Source organism: Nycticebus coucang, chromosome 11 (assembly GCF_027406575.1).
Source record: "Nycticebus coucang isolate mNycCou1 chromosome 11, mNycCou1.pri, whole genome shotgun sequence".
NCBI classification, from domain to species: domain Eukaryota; kingdom Metazoa; phylum Chordata; class Mammalia; order Primates; family Lorisidae; genus Nycticebus; species Nycticebus coucang.
In genome coordinates, this window is record NC_069790.1 from 11,380,141 (window position 1) to 11,398,866 (window position 18,726).

At 43.1% G+C, this 18,726-nt stretch overlaps 1 protein-coding gene across 1 annotated transcript in view; it reads left to right on the plus strand.

The window, feature by feature from the left end:
- Positions 1-18,726, plus strand: part of NUDCD3 (NudC domain containing 3) — a 102,105-nt gene that overhangs the window by 58,067 nt on the left and 25,312 nt on the right. Inside the window, exon 3 of the mRNA XM_053608964.1 lies at positions 14,069-14,201. Coding sequence (XP_053464939.1) covers positions 14,069-14,201 — 133 coding nt within the window. The remainder of the gene's footprint in view (positions 1-14,068; positions 14,202-18,726) is intronic.

Here is an 18,726-nt window from a genome sequence, read left to right on the forward strand (position 1 = left end):
GAAAAGGGTGGGGAAGGAGGGGTAGAGGGAAGGGGATTGGTGGGATTACACCTGTGGTGCATCTTACAAGGTTATATGTGAAACTTAGTAAATGTAGAATGTAAATGTCTTAACACAATAGCTAGGAAAATGCCAGGAAGGCCATGTTAACCAGTGTGATGAAAATGTGTCAAAATGTTTATAAAACCAATGTATGGTGCCCCATGATCACATTAATGTACACAGCTATGATTTAATTAAAAAAGAAAGGAAATTCCAAAAAAAAGAAGTGGGTCGAGTTCAGCCCTTATGTACTTAGGGAGGAAGTTCAATTTTGTTGATGGGTGGAGGGGTGGGGGTGTGGTGGTAAGAGGAAAGTGGATGTCCAGCGTTGTGTGGTAGGAGAAGATAGGTGAGGAGAGGCAGTCATTGGGGCCCCTCCCCCCTTTAGTCCCGCCTCAGATCTCAGGGTCCTTGCCTCTGCCCTTTACTCTCCTGTGGATCCTTACAGCCTCAGGCTTTCCTTTGATCTCCAGGCTAATGCCCCAAACACCCAAATTACCCTTCAGCATTGTACAATCCACTTTCTGCTGGTATTTATGTGTGTGACATTTTAAAACAACCAAATAATGGTTGTTTGAACCCTCAGGTTAACCTCATATTAAAAACATATATATCATACTAAAAAATAAAAACAACCAAATAATGACTTGTGATCACTTTTTGATCAAATTCTGAATTCTTGTTTAAATATCCCTATGCTGATCTTGTCTAGTAGGACAGCTTCTCTTTGATGATCATTTGCTTATTATTACCACTACTGCTATTTTTTTGTTTTTTATTATTAAATCATAGCTGTGTACATTAGTGCAGTCAAGGAGTACAATGTGCTGGTTTCATATACAATCTGAAATATTTTTATCAAACTGTTTAACATAGCCTTCACTAGTACTACTATTAATCCACATTATTTAGAATATTAATGATGGTAACAGTGGTGACCACGGCTAACACTTATTCTGTTCTAGACTCTGTTCTGAGGTGTGTTGTATCTATTCACTCATTAACTCTGGAAACATCTCAGAGGAAGGTATTCATGTATCCCCATTTTATAGTTACAAAAATGGAGACATAAGCCTAAGGGCACAGCGACTTGGTGGCAAAGCAGGCCTCTGAGTCAATGCTATGGCCATGAGTCAAGCAGCTCCCTGGGCTGCTTGTCCCTGCAGTCTTCACTGTCTTGTCATTTTTCAGACATCAGTGTGAATGTCCATCTCCTCCCGAGAGCCTTCTGTGCTGACCTCTGGAGGTTCTGCGAGCCACTTGGTTACTTTTGATTAAGTCCAAGTTTGTGAGTCCCGTGTTTCTCCCACTTGTGTCCCTGGTGCCTACAAGACAGGTACCTGGCAGGTACTGGGCCAGTACTTGTTGAGTGGCCAGAAGGGCTGGCTCTGATGTGCAGACTGGCCATGGAGCTCTTTCTGGGGCCTGGGATCCAAGCATGAACAGTGCTAGCTGCAAGGGTGGCACAGAGAGGCCAGTACCTGGGCAGGGCTAGTGGCTCTGGAAGGGCAGGTAGGGCATGGTAAGTCCATGGTAAAGCTGCATGTAGAATGCATACGCTGTCATACTCCAGGCCAGTCCAGTGGTTTTCAACCAGTGTGCCACCACTGGTATGCCGTGAGAGGATCTTAAGTGTGCTGTGAAAATTTTTAAAGATCATTAATTATTTTCAAAAGATGTTCAAAGCACAGTAAATATGTTCTCTTCTTTTAGCTCTCTTTTTTTTTTATCAGCATAATTTAAGTATGCCACAGAAGTTTAACTGTAGGTTCAAGTATGCTGTGAGATAAAAACGGTTGAAAAACACAACTCCAGGCAGAGTAAATTGGTGCTCTTACTATGAGAGGCAAGATTGGATGATGTAGAGCTTATTTCTCCCTAGCAAAACTGGGTGGTCTTGATACTCAAAGTCCTCTCAGTGTATGTAACCCCTAGAAAACAAAAGACCATTTTACTAGTCATAGTGAAGTAATTTAGGCTAAGAATCCTTAAAAATCTATCAATGCCACATACTATGAGTAAAGTTAAGAAACTAACATAACGGTGCCCTCAGTATCACATACTGACTGTTGTGAAAACACACCTTATTTGTGGAAAGTCCTCTTGGTAGATCGCTAACATTTTCGCCCCCAAAACAGCAGGAGCAGTAAATAACAACCTTCTAGATAAAGCAAATGGGAAAAGATTGCCAGAATTTGCTATATCAAGTGTTGTGAACAGTGGCAGCCAGCAGGGAAATTATGCAGAGGCAAAAAGCCCTTTTATTTGCTTCTCAGAATTGGTGGGACTGGAGAAATATAGGAGAGATGGGAGGGGTCAAAAAGAGCAAATACAGTAATCTTGAGTTGAAAATGATGCTGAATCTTTTTGCTGAAGACTATGATTCAGTATCAAGGGCAGGCAATGAACTCTCTGGTCTTATTAATAACCTTGCATTGATGAGAGAGCTCATGGTGCATGAAGACTGTTAAGAGTTTGTAAGTCTTACAGCAGCCTAAAAGTTGGGATCATTGTTGTTCCATTTTACAGATGAGGAAATTGAGGCTTTGGCTCAGATAACATAGCTGGTATGAGCTGAACCCCAGGAGTCAAACTCTAGGCTAGCTCAAACTCCATGGCCTGAAGTTGTCACCCTGTAGATGTAAATCTCCTCGCTCTTTGAATGTTAGCATGATGTATTTGTTGAAACTGATTAGCATCAATACAATATTGATGTACTTAACTTAACCATGGCTTTTTATTATTTTGGTTTCCCCACTAGTTAGTGTCCCTTTTCTATTCCAGAATTGGATCTAGGATCTACCCTGCATTTACTCATCATGTCTCATCACCTTCAGTCTGTGGCAGTTTCTGTCTTTTTGGTTTTTATTTTGTTTTCTGTTTTTTTGTGACCTTCCTTCACCCTCTCTAAGAGGTCAATTATATTGTAGAATATTCCCAAATTTGTGTTTGTTTTCTCATGATTAGAGCAGGGCTAGGATTTGGCAGGGAAGACCACAGAGGTAATGTGCCCTGCTCTTCACATCACGACAGGAGTGCACTATGTCAACATAAATTATCACTGTGATGTCAACCAGGTTTCTGCCCCATCACACAGTTTATGTCCCCTTTCTGTTCTCTGTTCATTAGGGCCACGAAGTCCAGCCCTATCTCCAACCTGGTCAATGGTTGGGGATTTAATTGCACCTCCTAGGAAGACAGAGGAGTTTCAAAGAATTCGTTCAATTCTTAGCATATGTTAAAACCACCAAAAGTAATTGATAAATATTTTGGGGAAGATACTAAGAGGTTATGCAAATATCCTGTTTTTCTTGAAAGTCCCACCCACTCTGTTAGTGTCATCAGTGGTTCTTGCCTGTAGCAAATGTTTTAATGGCAATTTCCTATTTCCCTCACTCCTTTTACATTTTTAATCGGAATTTTTCTTTAAGGAAGTTTTTTTCTTTCCCCCCTCATTCATTGAGTTATTATTTATTCAGTTATTTATATTAATATGGCCTAAAGGGTAGTTCTTTTATTCTTTGGTATTGTATTGCCTGCACTGGTCAGCTCTGGCCAGCTTGGGCTCTCTCAGGTTAGCTGCTGTGTCCTTTGACACCCCTGCATTACTTTTTTTCCACAGCATTTCCTTATTTTCTGGCACTACGAGAGGCTCTAGGCTCATTTTTTATTTTCTCTTATTTTATTTTCTTTTATTCCAGTCCTAGAATCAGGTATTCTCCAGGAAGCCGCTAGTCTTTATTGGAGAATGGTGTTTAGAAACCAAGATCTGGGCACTCAGAGGGCATGTTACTCCTGCTTCTAGGCCCTGTCTATGGACCAAGCCAGGACATGGATATGTTTTTACTTCTCCACTGTATACACAGGCCTCTTTATTTTTGTGTTTCTACCTGGCTGTAAAATAAATATGAGTTGTCACCTATATTTAGCAGTTAGCAAATTTCTTTTAATAGGTGAGTTCTATGTCACAGTAGCTATGTCCCTGACAAGCTGTTAGCCAGTAGGACCCTGCATCCTTACTTCTGTGGCTGCTGTGGATGTGAGACCCGAATTTCTTTCTCATCTTCCCCCAGTGATGACAGGTGCATCCTTCCTCCTCGCAAGCCATAGCCCTTAGAGCTCACTTGCTGCTTCTCGTCTCTGTTTTTTTAGTTACTTCTCTTCACATGCTGTTTGTGGGCCCTACCGTTAAGTTTGTTCATTCCTTCTCAGGAGATTAGATTGTCTCTACTGTGGGCTTCCTCCTGACCAGGTGGCTATCTCCTCAACACAGTGTAGTGAGAACTGCCATTCTTCCCTTCTCTACTACATATGTGACTGGTTTTTACAAGCGGTGGCTTTCATAGTGAGTAATCCATGTAACTGGGCTCCCAAATACACACGTACCTATATAGTGGCAGTTTCATAAAAGAGAGCTTGATCTCTTTCTGTGCTATACATCTTACATGTTTTCATTTCGTTTTGTTTTATTCTTCTCTGCTAAGTAAATTTTATACTTACCCTTTGAAAAACGCTACAAGTAACTTGCATCTGTAAGTGCAAGTTCACGGTCCCCTTTCCTTAGCTCTCTTTTGAGGGTAGGGTGTGGATTAGGACCGGAGATAGGGTGAGGTCCAGATTAGGACTTGGTGTATGTTTTGGTCTGGATTAGGACTGGGTATTAGGGTCAGAGTGGGAGTCTTGATGAGGACTAGATGAGTACAGTCCAGGATTGGTAGACCCTGTGAAGCTGTGCTTTCAAAGGGAGGGATTCAGATTCTAGAATATAAACTGTGCATGAGTTTACAGCCACTGAAGAGTTAATGGCTCTCTGGAAAGTTGCTGTAATGAATAGTCAAGCCATTGCCTGGGCAGGAGACCTTTAAGAACAAGTTCCTGCCGATGATGGCATACCCAGGTGTGGATTTCTCCCGAGTGTTCATCTGAGGTTACTTGGACCCCCAGTTTCATTCACCTCCATTGTCTGATGGGATGCTGCAGGCACCTGTGCCCTTTGTATTTTCTCCACTTCTGAAAAGGACATTTCCAAGAAATTGTGTTGCTGGGATGCATCCTTTTTGATATAGTAGGTACTAGAGGCTTGAGTATTAGTAGTTTTCTTTGCCTTAATTATTTCTCATTTGAGAAATCTTGGGAATTGAATAAGTAAAGCTGGTCTTAATTTTTCTGATTTTGAATGAACAGGAAGAGAAAGTCAAGTTAAAAATGAAGATACTTAACATAATTTAGAATTCCTATATTGATATATTTATGAAGTAGATTATCTAATCCTTGATTTAAAAATACATTTTATGTATATATACTTGTACAAAATGGAATGCCTCTTTACCTTGTTAATTAACTAGATTTAAGAAAAGTCTCCCTTTACAAATTTGCATTTTTAGTTAATAAAATAGTTTTATTGTAAATATTAATTGGGTCTGTAGCATCCCTCACATTGTTCATATTGCTGACCAGATGGTGTATTAATAGATTGTCAAAAGTATTCCTTAAATTTTCATTTAAAACTATTCAAGTATTCATGGACATATTATGAGCGATTCCAGGTGTACTTTGCCTTATTTATTTTCCATAAATACAGAATCAGAATTTTTGAACTATAGCTACAGAGTTAATTTTAAAATGTAAAACAAATCTTCAAAATAAACTTCTTGAAGAATTTTTTCTTAAAGTGAGCCTTTCTAAGTAATCATTGGCTAGTCACCTGATCAAGTAGGTGCAGTGTTAGGACTGGAAGGAACCTGACTGCCCCACCCCAGAGGGCTCTGCCAGGAGAGCAGCAGCTTATGGGGCAAACTGATCAGAGTCAGGTTAATGACAGGGTAGTCCTGAAGAGACTACTCTCTGTTCCTTAGGTGGATTAAATGGTACAATCCAAAAGATCAACAGAGGAAAAAGAGGCAAAAGTTCTTTAAGAAAAGAAAAACCATACCAAATTAGACACATTTTTGGTACAACTGGTCAAGAGAAGAAAGGAGAATTCATAAAGGAACAAAGGTTGAATGTAAAGGAGGTAATTGCTTTTAACAAGTAGAGAATAAAAAATTTATGAGAGTATATTCTTGGTAGAAAATTAATGTGCCTCTTCTAGACCTTGAGGAAGAAAGGAGTTGTGACAATATGAAAGCATGGATATGAAAGAAGGTCAGTGGATTTGATTATTAAAATGAAGAACCTGTGTTGACCAGGTAGACGTACTAGAGTATGAAGACCACTTAAAACCTAAGAGAAGGTATTTGTAAGCTATACAACAATAAAAAAAATTTTTTTTTTTTTTTTATGAGACAGAGCCTCAAGCTGTTGCCCTGGGTAGAGTGCTGTGGCATCACAGCTCACAGCAACCTCCAACTCCTGGGCTCAAGCAATTCTCCTGCCTCTGCCTCCCAAGTAGCTGGGACTACAGGCGCCTGCTGCAACACCTGGCTATTTTTTGGTTGCAGCTGTCATTGTTGTTTGGCGGCCCTGGGCTGGACTCGAACCCACCAGCTCAGGTGTATGTGGCTGGCGCCTTAGCCGCTTGAGCCACAGGTGCCGAGCCAAAACAATAAGAAAATTTTTATCAAAATATTTAAAGAACTCCCGGCGGTGCCTGTAACACAGTGGTTATGGCACCAGCCACATACATTGAGGCTGGCAGGTTCAAATCTGCCCCTGGCCAGCTAAAAAGCAACAATGACAACTGCAACAAAAACTTGCCGGGCGTTGTGGCAGGCATCTGTAATCCCAGTTATTTGGGAGGCTAAGGCAAGAGAATCACTAAGCCCAAGAGTTTGAGGTTGCTATGAGCTATGACACGACAGAACTCTACTGAGGGCAACAGCTTAAGTCTGTCTCAAAAAAAAAAAAAAAAGAACTCCCACAAATTGAAGAAATTACAAAGGAAGAATAGCAAAAGATGTAAACATGTATTTCACAGAAGAGAGACGTGTGGCTAAAAGACATATGAGGATGGGTTAGCAATATTAGTAAGCAGGGAAATGTGAATTAAGACTATACTGAGATACTATTTTTATGGATATGTAATTGGCAAGGTTTTACAAAGTCTGACAGTATGAAGCATGGACTGTGTGGGTCTGCAGCATCACTCACATTTCTGGTGAGTAAGTTGGGCAATTCCTTTGGAAGATAGTTGGCATTATCTCTTAAAGTTGAAAATGTATACACTCTTTGACCCAGCATTTTCACTCCTAGTTGTATAGTCAAGTCAGATTCTTCAGATTTCCAAAAATACACAAAAAGGAGGGAATAGCATAATGAACGCCCACAAAACTTTCACCCTGCTTCATCACTTACCAACATGTCATGGTTTTCATTTCATCTTTTTCCCTACCCTAGGAGTTTTTTTGATAGAAAAATCCCAGGCATCATGTAATTTCACCCATGAATACTTCAATAAAAAAGGCCTTAGATTTAATAGAATTTAATTATCATATCTTATAAATTTCTTATTCTTTACAATCATCTAATACCTAATCTTTTTTCTGATGGTCTAAAAATGTCTTTTTGTAGATTTTTTTTTTATTAGCATTCCAGCAAAGTCCAATCATTGAATTATAAGTCTCTTAATGTAGAATAATTCTTGTTGTCTGTTTTTATCCTGTACCATTTGTTTGTTAAAGGAACTTGGAGCTTCATCTGGTGTAGTTTCTGGGTTTTGCATCTGGCTGGCTGCGTGCATGCTCCTGGTTTTGATGGCCATGCTTCTCTGTCTCTCGTCTTTCTTGTCAACTGGTATTTAGACCACTAGGTGGAATGGTTTTGAAGCCACATGTTGCAAGCAGCAGTACCTCACAGGCGGGCCCTCTCAGCAGGTGTGTAGTGTCTGCCTTGCAAATATTTGGGGTGTTCGGATTCTTCTATCACAGGTTCTCCCTCCATTTTTCACCTAGTGCTCAGCAACTATGGAGGAAAGTTGCCAGACTCATTGTTTTTTATTACATATTGCAAGATGGTGATTTTCTCATTCTGTTTTACTTTCTTTGTTTATTATCTGGCATTCTTTTTTAGTTCCAATTAAATATGTGGGTACAAGTTTTTAGATTACACTGTTCTCACTTCCTGGCATTCTTATGTAGAGATTTGGCTTTTCTGAAATTACAGTTCCTACAGGACCATTTTACTGATGAATTTTCAAATTGTGTTATACTTGGTCACCAAAGATGACCCAAGGAGTTATCATTTTATGACTTCATTGTGTGCTTCATTCTGTTGTGGACTTTATTCTTTTTGATGCTCAGATTGTCCTGTCTTTGGTCAGTGGGGAGCCTCTTGAAATTGGCTTGTGTGTCCTTTCAGCATGACCCGCCTGGTCTATGATGCTTCATTGCTCACTGGGAGGACAGATAGCTTAGACTTATCCTGTGCGTTCTGGCCCTGGACTAGAGACTGGCAAAATGTATAACTTAACCTCTCAAAGTGTCTCAGAGGTTCAAGAACCATCCCTTATTCATAAAAGTTTCTTGATGTCTTCTGTCCATAGCCAAAGAATTTCTAAGAGGAAAGCCCTGAGCAAGAATAGAAACACTGTCACAAGACGTTGTTCTGGAAGTTTTACATGGATTGTCTCATTTATTCCTCATGGCTACCTTTTGGGACTGATGCTGTTAGTGTTCCCATCTCGATCAGGGGACCAGGGCACAGAGAGGCCAAGTGATCTGCTCGCCATTCTGCAGTTGATGCACAGCAAAGCCAGGCTTGACCTCAGGTTTGAATACTGTAGACACAGCATTCAGGGAAACTGCTTGACTGTGGAGGACTGGCCTGGAAGCACTGAGTTGTAGAACACCCTGAGGCCAGAGCCTGTGGCTTGGGGTAGCTGCTGGGGTGGCACCAAGACATGCAAGGCTGGAGGAGTACTACAGTATTGACCTGATCAGGAGTCACATCCACTTTGGTGAAGAAACATGAACTTAGAAATAATGTGTGCACTGCAGTAGAAGAAGTCTGTCAGGTAGGGAGTCTCAGTGGGAGCTGGGCAGGAGACAAGAGGCGCTGCCCTGGAGATGACCTGGCTAGGATCATAGGAGGGCTGGCTAGTCTGAGCTGCTTGTCTGTGTGTATGCCCAGGAGTGGTGACTGGCCTGCCCTCGCCCCTTTGTAAGTGAGAAGGCTGAAGACTGCAGAGATGGAGGCCTGGCAGCTTGGGGTCCGGGGTCCAGGCATGGTGTTACGTTGGAGTTGAGAGCAGCATGAGTGGATGAGCTCCCAGGAGTGGACACTGCTAGGAAGATGCAGCCGAGAAGCAGGAAGTAGATCCAGCAGACCACTGTTAGGTTTCAGAAGCAGGGCAGCAGGCGTCAGAAGTGGACCATTTTTATAACAATGCTCATTTTATAAAGCCTCAAAAATAAAGAAACTTACAAGAAAATTCACTGTATTTCCACCAGAAGGAAAGAATTTGAGTAAATCCTGAATTGAGACTGACTGAGCACAGGCAAGAAGGAGTTGATAGAGGAGGAGTACTCATTTGTGGGAACAGAAGGAAAAGATGAGAGGAGCCAGGACGGCTCACCATAGGCTGCCTTGATGAGGGCTTGGGCTTTGTCGCCTGGGCCATGGGGAGCCATAGAAGCTTTTGAGGACAGCATGGGTGGTCATAGGGCATGAGAAGAGGTTGAGAGGGACTGAGGCTGTGAAGTGAGAAGGAGATGATAGAAGAAAGCAAGAGTATGAGGGGAGGGAGTGAGTCATGGTCTGCTAGCTGCCTTATATCCATGACACACACGCCTTCCACATCCACACTCTGCGTGCACATTTGTGCATACCACACACGTGTATACCACATGCACCACACGTAAGCACTCCACATACAGTACACATAGGCCACACACACAGCACCTGCATGTATCACACACACCCAGCCTCAGTCCATTTGGGCTGCTGTAACAAAACACCATAGATTGGGTGGCTTACAAACAGCAGAGATTTATTTCTCTCAGATCTAGAGGCTGGAAGTCCAGGATCAAGGCAGAGCAGATTTGGTGTCTGGTGAAGGCCTGGGCTACTTCATGGACTTGTGTTTTCCTTTCTTTTCTTTTTAATTAAATCATAGCTGTGTACATTAATGTGATCATGGGGCACCATACACTAGTTTCATAGACCATTTGGACTTGTGTTTTCTTTCTGTGTCCTTAACATGGTGGAAGGGGCAAGGGAGCTCTTGGGGGCCTACTTTATAAAGGCAGTAATCCTACTAATGAGGGCTCCATCCTCCTTACCTAGTCACCTCCCAAGTCCCCCATCTCCTAATCCTATGACCTTAGGAGTTTGGATTTCAATATATGAATTTGAGGGGGTGGGCACAAATATTCACACTACAGCACACACATGCACATTACACACACTTGTTGTGATACCTCCCCTGCGGGCACAGATGGCAGTAGAGTCAACAGGTGGGTGGTAAAGGTATAACAGCTCTCACACCTGGGTAACTGAGGGAAATGAGGGTGATGGGGACCTTGTCATTAATACACAGAGGTGGTGAGCTTTGCATTACACCGTGAAGGGCAAACGAAAGGAGAGAGGACCTTTTGTTCTAGTAGTAACACTTAGACACAAATGCAGTGAGTCAGGATCCTGATCAGGTGTGAGCTCACTCCTACTTGCCAACATGATGGTGACTCTTGGCAAGAGTGCCTCCAGCTTTTCCTGTGCTGGTGACCCTGGTTCCCAGCTTGTTCCACCCAGTAGCACACAGGTCTGCAGTCTGCTGGGAAGGGTCTGGCTTTCAGGGCCTGTCCTAGGGAGACAGAACCCTGCTGCCCACAGCACCTGGCAGGCAGTAGGAGCCTGTTCTGTGTTTTTCCTTTAACACATTTGGAACCTTGTTATCCCAGCTCATCAGGAGTGGGAGCCAGAGTGAGACCTACTCCATAATCTGCAACCTGGCTGCTGACTCACTTTCCTACTCCCACCCTTGCCACTGAAGCATTACTGTTTGCTCCCCCGCCTCCTACCACATGCCCAGGCCTGCAGCTGCAGGAGTGACCAGTGGTGGCAAAGTGGGGGCCAGAGACACCTGCACTTTGACAGAACGCTTATTTTTACATACTGTCAGCTGGAAATAATCAGCTTTATTTAAAGAAAATATGGATCCAGAATGTTAAAAAAAGCACCCAGCAACTTGCTGGGGCTGTTTTAGGAGTGATTCTCCTGCCTCCTTTGGAAGGAAGCTGCAGGTTCTGCACAGCTGAGGACACTGTGGGAGGTCAAGACAAGGCAGGTCCTATGTAGCCAGAGGCACCTCCACAATCACAGAGCTTTGGTGGCAGGGTGTGGGGGTGAAGATGGCAGATGTCTTCCCACCCCCCTGCCCCACCCAGGCTGAGACTGGCAGCCCTTAGCCCTGGAGGAGGCAGAGCATGCGTGGGTATCACCAGTGGTGTGGGCTGAGTGACTGCTGTGTTGTTGGAAACAGCACCCCCAAGGTGCCCTCCTTCCCCTGTTGTGTTCTTTCTCTTCTCTTGACAGAGCTATTTCTTCTCTCCGACTTTTGTGAGCTCTTCATGTTCATTTCCTTATCTCTGTCTCAGACCGACCAAATTTTGGTATTCATTTTCTGTGTATGGGAATAAGTAAAGTTACCTGTTTTCATAATTTTATTATTTTCAAGTGGTAATATGTATACAAAGCCATTAGTGAGAAGGAATTCTGTCCCATTTCTCAGCTGTACAAGAGCTGCTGCTACCCTGTTGTTCTTTCAGAGATATTCTCTTCATGTATAAGGGTATCCACATCAGATATGAGCTTTAGAACTACTGTAGTGCTCATGTGGAAGGATCCCATGGAATCTTGGGGACTGGGTGAGTCCTTCTTGCTATGCCCAGCTCCTCCACACCCCGTTCTAAGGGTCAGGCTCGTAGGCCCCAGGACGGCTCCTGGATGCTGGGATACAGGGCACAACGCTGTCTCCCAGTGTTTAACACTTTTTAAAGAGAACCGTTTTTCTCTTGGTCATAAAAATGTCTACTTATTTTAGGGAATTTGGATAATACATGGATACAAAGAAGAAAGTCAGATTTCTTGTTTTTCTACTACCAGAGATAACCACAGAGATTTAATGCGCTTCCTTTCAGTCTTCTGTGTAAGTATGTATATATGTATCTTCTTAGAAACCGAAGCCATATCATACTTAAATGTCCTTCCCCCCCATTTTTATAATATATTGAAAGCTTACTCCATATCACTAGTTTTTGAAAATACTTTCAAAAAGTATTTTCTGCATTTGGCTGCATCTACACTAACCTTTCTTTTGCTGCCTATTTTCAAGGTATTGACCATTCTTTAGTTTCCTTCCTACTCTGTTTTCTTGTGCCATTGAGCTAGGCTGCCTGTGTGGCTCTTGTTTCCATCTTTGATCACTGTGCCCCACAATGGCCTGCCTATGTGGGAAGTTCAGGCTGGCATCCCTTCTGATTAGCTAGTGCCTGCCAATATTCAGTGCTGAATTTTGAATATTACCTCTGATTGAAATCAGTTTCCTTACCTACTGTGTTTGCTCTGGCTGCTGCCAAAGGGTACCCCAAATAGGTGGCTTTAACAACAGATGTTGATTCTCTTATAGTTCTGAGTTGGGAAGTCCAGGATCGAGGCATCAACTGGACTATGTTCCCTCTGAAAGCTCTTGGGGAGATCCTTCCTTGCCTCTTCCATCTTCAAGTGGTGGCTTACAAGTCCTTGACGTTCCTTGGCCTATAGACATCAGTCTCTTCACATGGCCTTCATGACATTGTCTTCCTTGTGTATGTTTGTCTCTGTGTCCCAAAGTCCCCTTTTAAGGATACCAGTCATACTGATTAGGATCTACTCTGATGACCTTATTGTAACTAGATCACTCCTATAAGGATCCTATTTCCAAGTAAGGTCACCTTCTGGGGTCCTGTGGGTAGAGACTCCAACATAACATTTTGGGGGACACAGTGGAGTCACCAGTTGCACAGCCCAGAGATATTGAGCTGTAGTAGAGGCCCAGCCTCACACATACACGGTGGGCAGGGCATGCCCACTGTAGGTAAATATATTCTTGTCTTAGAACTTTGGTCAGAGAAAGCAAGTCTTCTTTACCCCTTCCCTAACCTTGTCTTGTACATGCATCTGCACAGATGTACACACAATTTTGTCTTTTCCCGCATTAGTAGAATTATAGTGTGCACATTGTTTGCAGGCTGTTGGGCATTCTCCCTGCCAGGTTCTCAGCGGACTAAGCTGTGCCTACTGTTGGAATGTTCTGTGTTCATAGCTGCTGCCTCCTTCATGACTAGGCTTTTGTCTGTCTCTATAATGGACTGGTGAGTCTAAACTTATTTTTATATGTGCTTACGTTATTAACATTGTTAAATTTTATGGAAAATACTGTATTTTTTAACATTAGCTTCTTGGTTAGGCCTATTTGCATCTGTGCTATGTTTCTAAGAGGCATCTACAATAGGATTTAATTGACGGGGTTTTTTAGACTTGTCTTGTTACATGTATTGCTTACCTCCTATTAGTGATACATACAATTTTAATCTAGTCCTTTTGGCTTTGCTTTATTTACTAGGAGAAACTAGAGGCTGGGGGTTTAGCAGCTACAGGATGAAATTGTTTTACCTTTTTTCATTTTTGTTTTTAAAGATAGGCCCTGACAAGCAGTTTATAAGAACCAAGCACCCATGAGGCCAAGGCTTTTATTCAGAAGGTCTCTATGGTTAATTAACAGGCCTAGTTCTGAGTAACTGCAAAGGCTAACAGATAAGCATGTGCTTTGATTGTGGTCACAGATACTTTTCTTAAACTCAAGAATGTTGTACTTGGGTTTCTTCTCTATAGCTTTTCCCTTGTCCTGTGATTTTCTGGGAAGACTATGTAGGAGGGTCAGAAATCCTCTTCCCCCAAAAGAGGAAGTTTACAAATGGAAAAGCAGGTGGGCTTGAGCTGAAACTCAGGTTGGTCACTCCTTCAGGATATAGGAGTGGCATATGCCAGGTGGGTGGTTTCCTTTGGTTATGTCTGCCTGGCTGGCATCTTATCCTTTCTTATTCTTTCTCAGGATTCAGGAGCAGTTCCAGAAAAACCCTGACAGTTACAATGGTGCTGTTCGTGAGAACTATACCTGGTCACAGGACTACACTGACCTGGAGGTCAGGGTGCCAGTGCCCAAGCATGTGGTGAAGGGGAAGCAGGTAACTGCCTTGGGGGGTGTGGGGGGAAAATGGGGATGGATTCGCCCAAGCTGGACTGAGCTGTTGCAAGAAGGATTCAGCATCATTGAGGGAGGGTTTAGATTAACTGTAGGATGTGAGGTGTGTTCCTTCTCATGCCCCGAGGAGTGGGCTGTGTGTACCACCCTCGTTTCCATCCTTCTCTCTGTGAGGTCCTCCCAGCTGATCTGTAGAAATCTCCCTTAGGAGATAGTGAGCCCTGTTGTCACTCTGAGCAGCACTCAACATCAAGATGTATATATGGCCCACAAGAGAGAAGCCCATGGATTTGATGTGTGCTGGACTCTTTTACTAAGCAAACTCATAGACACTCTTGGGACTCCCATTATAGATGGGAGCATTGATTCTCAAGGGAATACTCAGATATTACCTTAGTAAAGTCTACATTTTTCCTAAAGATTAAATCTACCTTTTGCCTCCCTAAGAAAAGTCCTGGCAACTAAACTGTCAGTGATAGCTAGGGTGCATCTGTCATGTAAGTTTCCTGGCTTTGCCAGCCCAGGGTCCAGTAAACTCATCTTAGACAAAGTGACACAGTGGGTACCACCTCCCTGTGTGTGCTGATGAGTTGTGTATCACAGAAATGAAAGGCTTATGATTTAATTCTCCAGGATCTTTAATCATGGTAGAAAGAGAATTCTTAGAGCAGTGGTTCTCAACCTTCCTAATGCCACAGTCCTTTAATACAGTCCAAAGGGGTCACGACCCACAGGTTGAGAACCGCTGTCTTAGAGCCTGCAGTCCTCCCAGGGCAGTGAGATGGCTGCATGAGAGAAAAGGAGGGACAGGCTTCCCTGTGCCGAGGCCCTCTTTTCTAAGGTTAACGTGGGGTCCTCGGAGAGTATCTAGCCCTGCTAGGGCCAGCAACGTAGTGTTGCTGTCTGTGTCTCTGCAACCACTTGGGGCAAGATGGCTGGGCTGGTAGTTCATGCCACCCTCTGAGAATAGCTGTGCCACTTCTGAGAATAGGGTCCTCATGGAGAGCTTTCTCCTTTGGTGCTAGGTGCCAGGTACCATGCTAAGGCCTTATCCCCTCACCAACAACAGATACAAAAATGCTGCTGCTTCTTAATCCACACTCCTTTCACACCCCTGTAAGTCAAGGGGTCAATCTTGAGACTCATTGAAGCCCCATCCAGTCTTGTGAGGCAAAGAACTCAGGTCACAGGACGAAGAGGATGTCCAGGCTGTGCAGTGCTCTTCCGGGAAGCAGGGAGCCCGTCACAGTGTATCACAGTGTAGCTATAGCATTCATGACTTGTGTTTCAAAAGCTTAAGATTTCTGAAGCCTCCATTTAATGAGTTTGAGTGAATAGAAGTTTAATCTTTTAGTGGGAGAGAGATGTTTACTCAAGGAACTTTGATAAGAATAATATTATCCTAGGTTATAAATAAGTAGGCTTCACTTTTATTTTAAAAAACCTCGTGTAACAATGCAAAATAAGAAATTACATAATTCATTTCCAAAATATGAAAAAAAATGATATATGCCAGAAACTGTATCCTTATTTCAATCTTCATGAGAACCTGCAACCTTCAGAGTAAGTAATGTCATTCTATTTTATAGATGAGAAATTGAGGCTGAGAAAAGTTACTAAATTATCCAAGTTGACATGGAAAACCTACGGTATTGTCACCCTCGTTATGCCTGGAACAGTGAGCACTCTAGATAAGTTTTTGAATGAATGAATGGCAAAATGAATGAAGTAGCAAACCTGTCATTTGATTCAGGTGTGTCTGCTTCTAAAGCTCATGATGTTTTTTCTGGGCCACACTCCTTACTTTATAAATGCCAGTGTTGCTGGTGTCTTAGAGAGAGAGGCTGTTCAGGTCAAGTTGCATGTGTGTTCTTAGGAAGTGACTCACCCTATACAGTGAGGGCAGCCTGGCTGGCACCCCACAGCCTACATGGTGACAGTAAGACTGCCAGCCTTAATCTCAGTCCTTTTTGTGCCTCCCTGGTCCACGACTACTCCCTCTTCCATCTCTCTCTAGCACTCTGAGCTCCACTTGAAACAGGCAGACATACCCTGAAACTGCCCTGGGTATAGGAGTATGGGTGGAGCCCACAGAAGTTGTAAGAAGACTGTGACTTCTAATAAGGAGAGATGGCTGGTGTGAGATGAATGTATGCACTCTGTGGCACAAAAGACCAGACACACTCACTTGGCTGTTACTGGAGCAACGATCACAGATGCGGATCAGTGAGTTGCAAGTAGCCTAGCTTTGGCAAGAACTAATTGTCTGCTCATTTCTCCCTTCCTCCTCCCTCTCATCTTAATAGCACTTGGTGACCCCTAAAATCATAAAATTGTAACTTTAGGATCCAAGTCAAACCAGATCGCTAGGGATCATTCACACAGAATTCCAGTTTCAAGTGCCATCTTCTTGTCTTTTTCCTTTTTTTTTAAAGCTAGAGTCTCACTCACCCAGGCTGGAGTTTGCAGTGGTGTCCTCATAGCTCACTGCAACTTTAAACACTTGAGCTCAAGTGATCTTCCTGCCTTAGCCCCCTGAGTAGCTGGGACTACAGACAAGTGCCATTGTGCCTGGCTAATTTTCCTATTTTTAGTAGAGATGGAGTCTGGCTCTTGCTCAGGTTGGTCTTGAACTCTTGCCCTCAAGCGATCCTCCACCTCAGCGTCCCAGAGTGCTGGGATTATAGGTGTGAGCCACTGTGGCCAGCATACTTCTTGTATATAATATTTTTAATAGGTCAGGAACAGGTGCTAGCTGCCCTTCTTAGGTAGTTTCCCTGTCTTTGGGGGAGGGGATTCATTTCATTTTTGGGGTAGGATTATTGAATCCTTGTTACTGGTTATATAAATTGTGAGAAGCGTTATCATACTTTGTTTACTTGGCTAAAAAAAGTACAGCTTCCTGGTCCTTTATCTGTCTTCTAAACTGCTCCACGAACCTCTGGGGATTTCCCTGAAAGGTATTGTTCAGGAAAAAGTAGTTTCAGGCTGGTAGTTTTAGACCATCCATAGTCTTTGCTTCAGTAATAGGCCCAGCCTAAAACTACTTATTTTCTCCCTTTGACTAAACAGACCCAAGTTCCCTAACAGCTTTTGCTATGTACTTTCCGCAGCTACCTGAGATAACTCCCTACTGGAAATGATGTCTCAGATGTGCTTGCCGACTAATCATGGTTGATGCCTTGATTCTGCTCTGTGGTGGGCACTGTGTTTGAGGGTCCTTTCCCTGTGTCTTGTCTGAAGTTCTCAGTTTACACCTCTTTTCACATGCACTTTGTCATGTTCTCTAGGATAATGTGGCTCTTCTTTCATCAAGGATAACCTTAGTTTTGTCTCATTCTGCATTAGACATTTTTGGAGCATGTAGACCATGCTCTGTCCAGGAGTTAGGCATGTGGGGCCACCCAGACAAACAAGATGATGGTCCAGGGTGGTCCATAGTGATTCCAGATGAGGGCAAGTGCAGTACAAAATGTAAGACTGGTGATTTGTATATTTGGCCAGCACTGATGTAGGGTCTTCTTTGTGCCTTAAAACAGAGACTTATCCCTTCCAGGCCTTCTGACCACTGTGCAGGCAATCACTCTGTAACCCTGAGGGCTGCTGAGAGCTGTGTGTGCAGGGTTCCAGCCAACAAGAGCCAGGCCAGGATCGAGGCTCTCTCCAGAACTAGTGTTACTTGTCACCTCAGAGAAGGCTTAAAGGTGAAGTTTAGTTATAAGATGAAGACAGAAGGAAGGGGCCTCTTGCATCTGCCACTGATTTATTTTGTCTTGGTGACTTAATTTGACGTGGTGACCTGTATTAGTGTTGTGCTTCATCTCCTACATGGTTGAAAAATTCTTGGTCTCTCAATTTCTTAGTGATCTAGGAGTTTTAGTCATACCTCACTTAAAACTTTGAAATTAAGTTTATTTTGCATCTCTCAGATTTTGCTGGTCTAAGGGTTTTTCTTCAGAGGTGCACTGTCTTTCTGGATTAGCTTCTTTCCAAGTTGTTCCTTAAGTGTACCTATCATGGCTGCCTGTCAGCGGGGTTTATTTTCGGTTTGTCTGTGGCATCTAACAGTTATCATGATGGTAGCCCTGGCTGTAGCAACTCACAAAAATCAGAATTTACTCTGGCTGGGATGGAGGGGCCTTGTGCAGGCAGCTCTCTGTTTGTGTTGGGGCTGCCAGACACAGAGGGACAGAAGAGTTAGGTCCTTTGCTCTCCAGCTGTAGCTTGATGCTGGTGTTACCAGAGCTTTGCCTTTGTGGTCTCTCTCATTGATCCCTCACAATGGTGGTGGGAGACAAATGAGAATGTGTGCATGATGCTTTCTGTTTTCATCAGAAGAAAAATGGAAAATGTTCTTATTTTATATGCAACATTTTAATTTATTTTTTATTTATGTATTTATTTTTGAGACAGCCTCAACCATGTCACCCTAGTAGAGTGCCATGACGTCACAGCTCACAGCAACCTCAAACTCCTGGGCTCAAGCGATTCTCTTGCCTCAGCCTCTC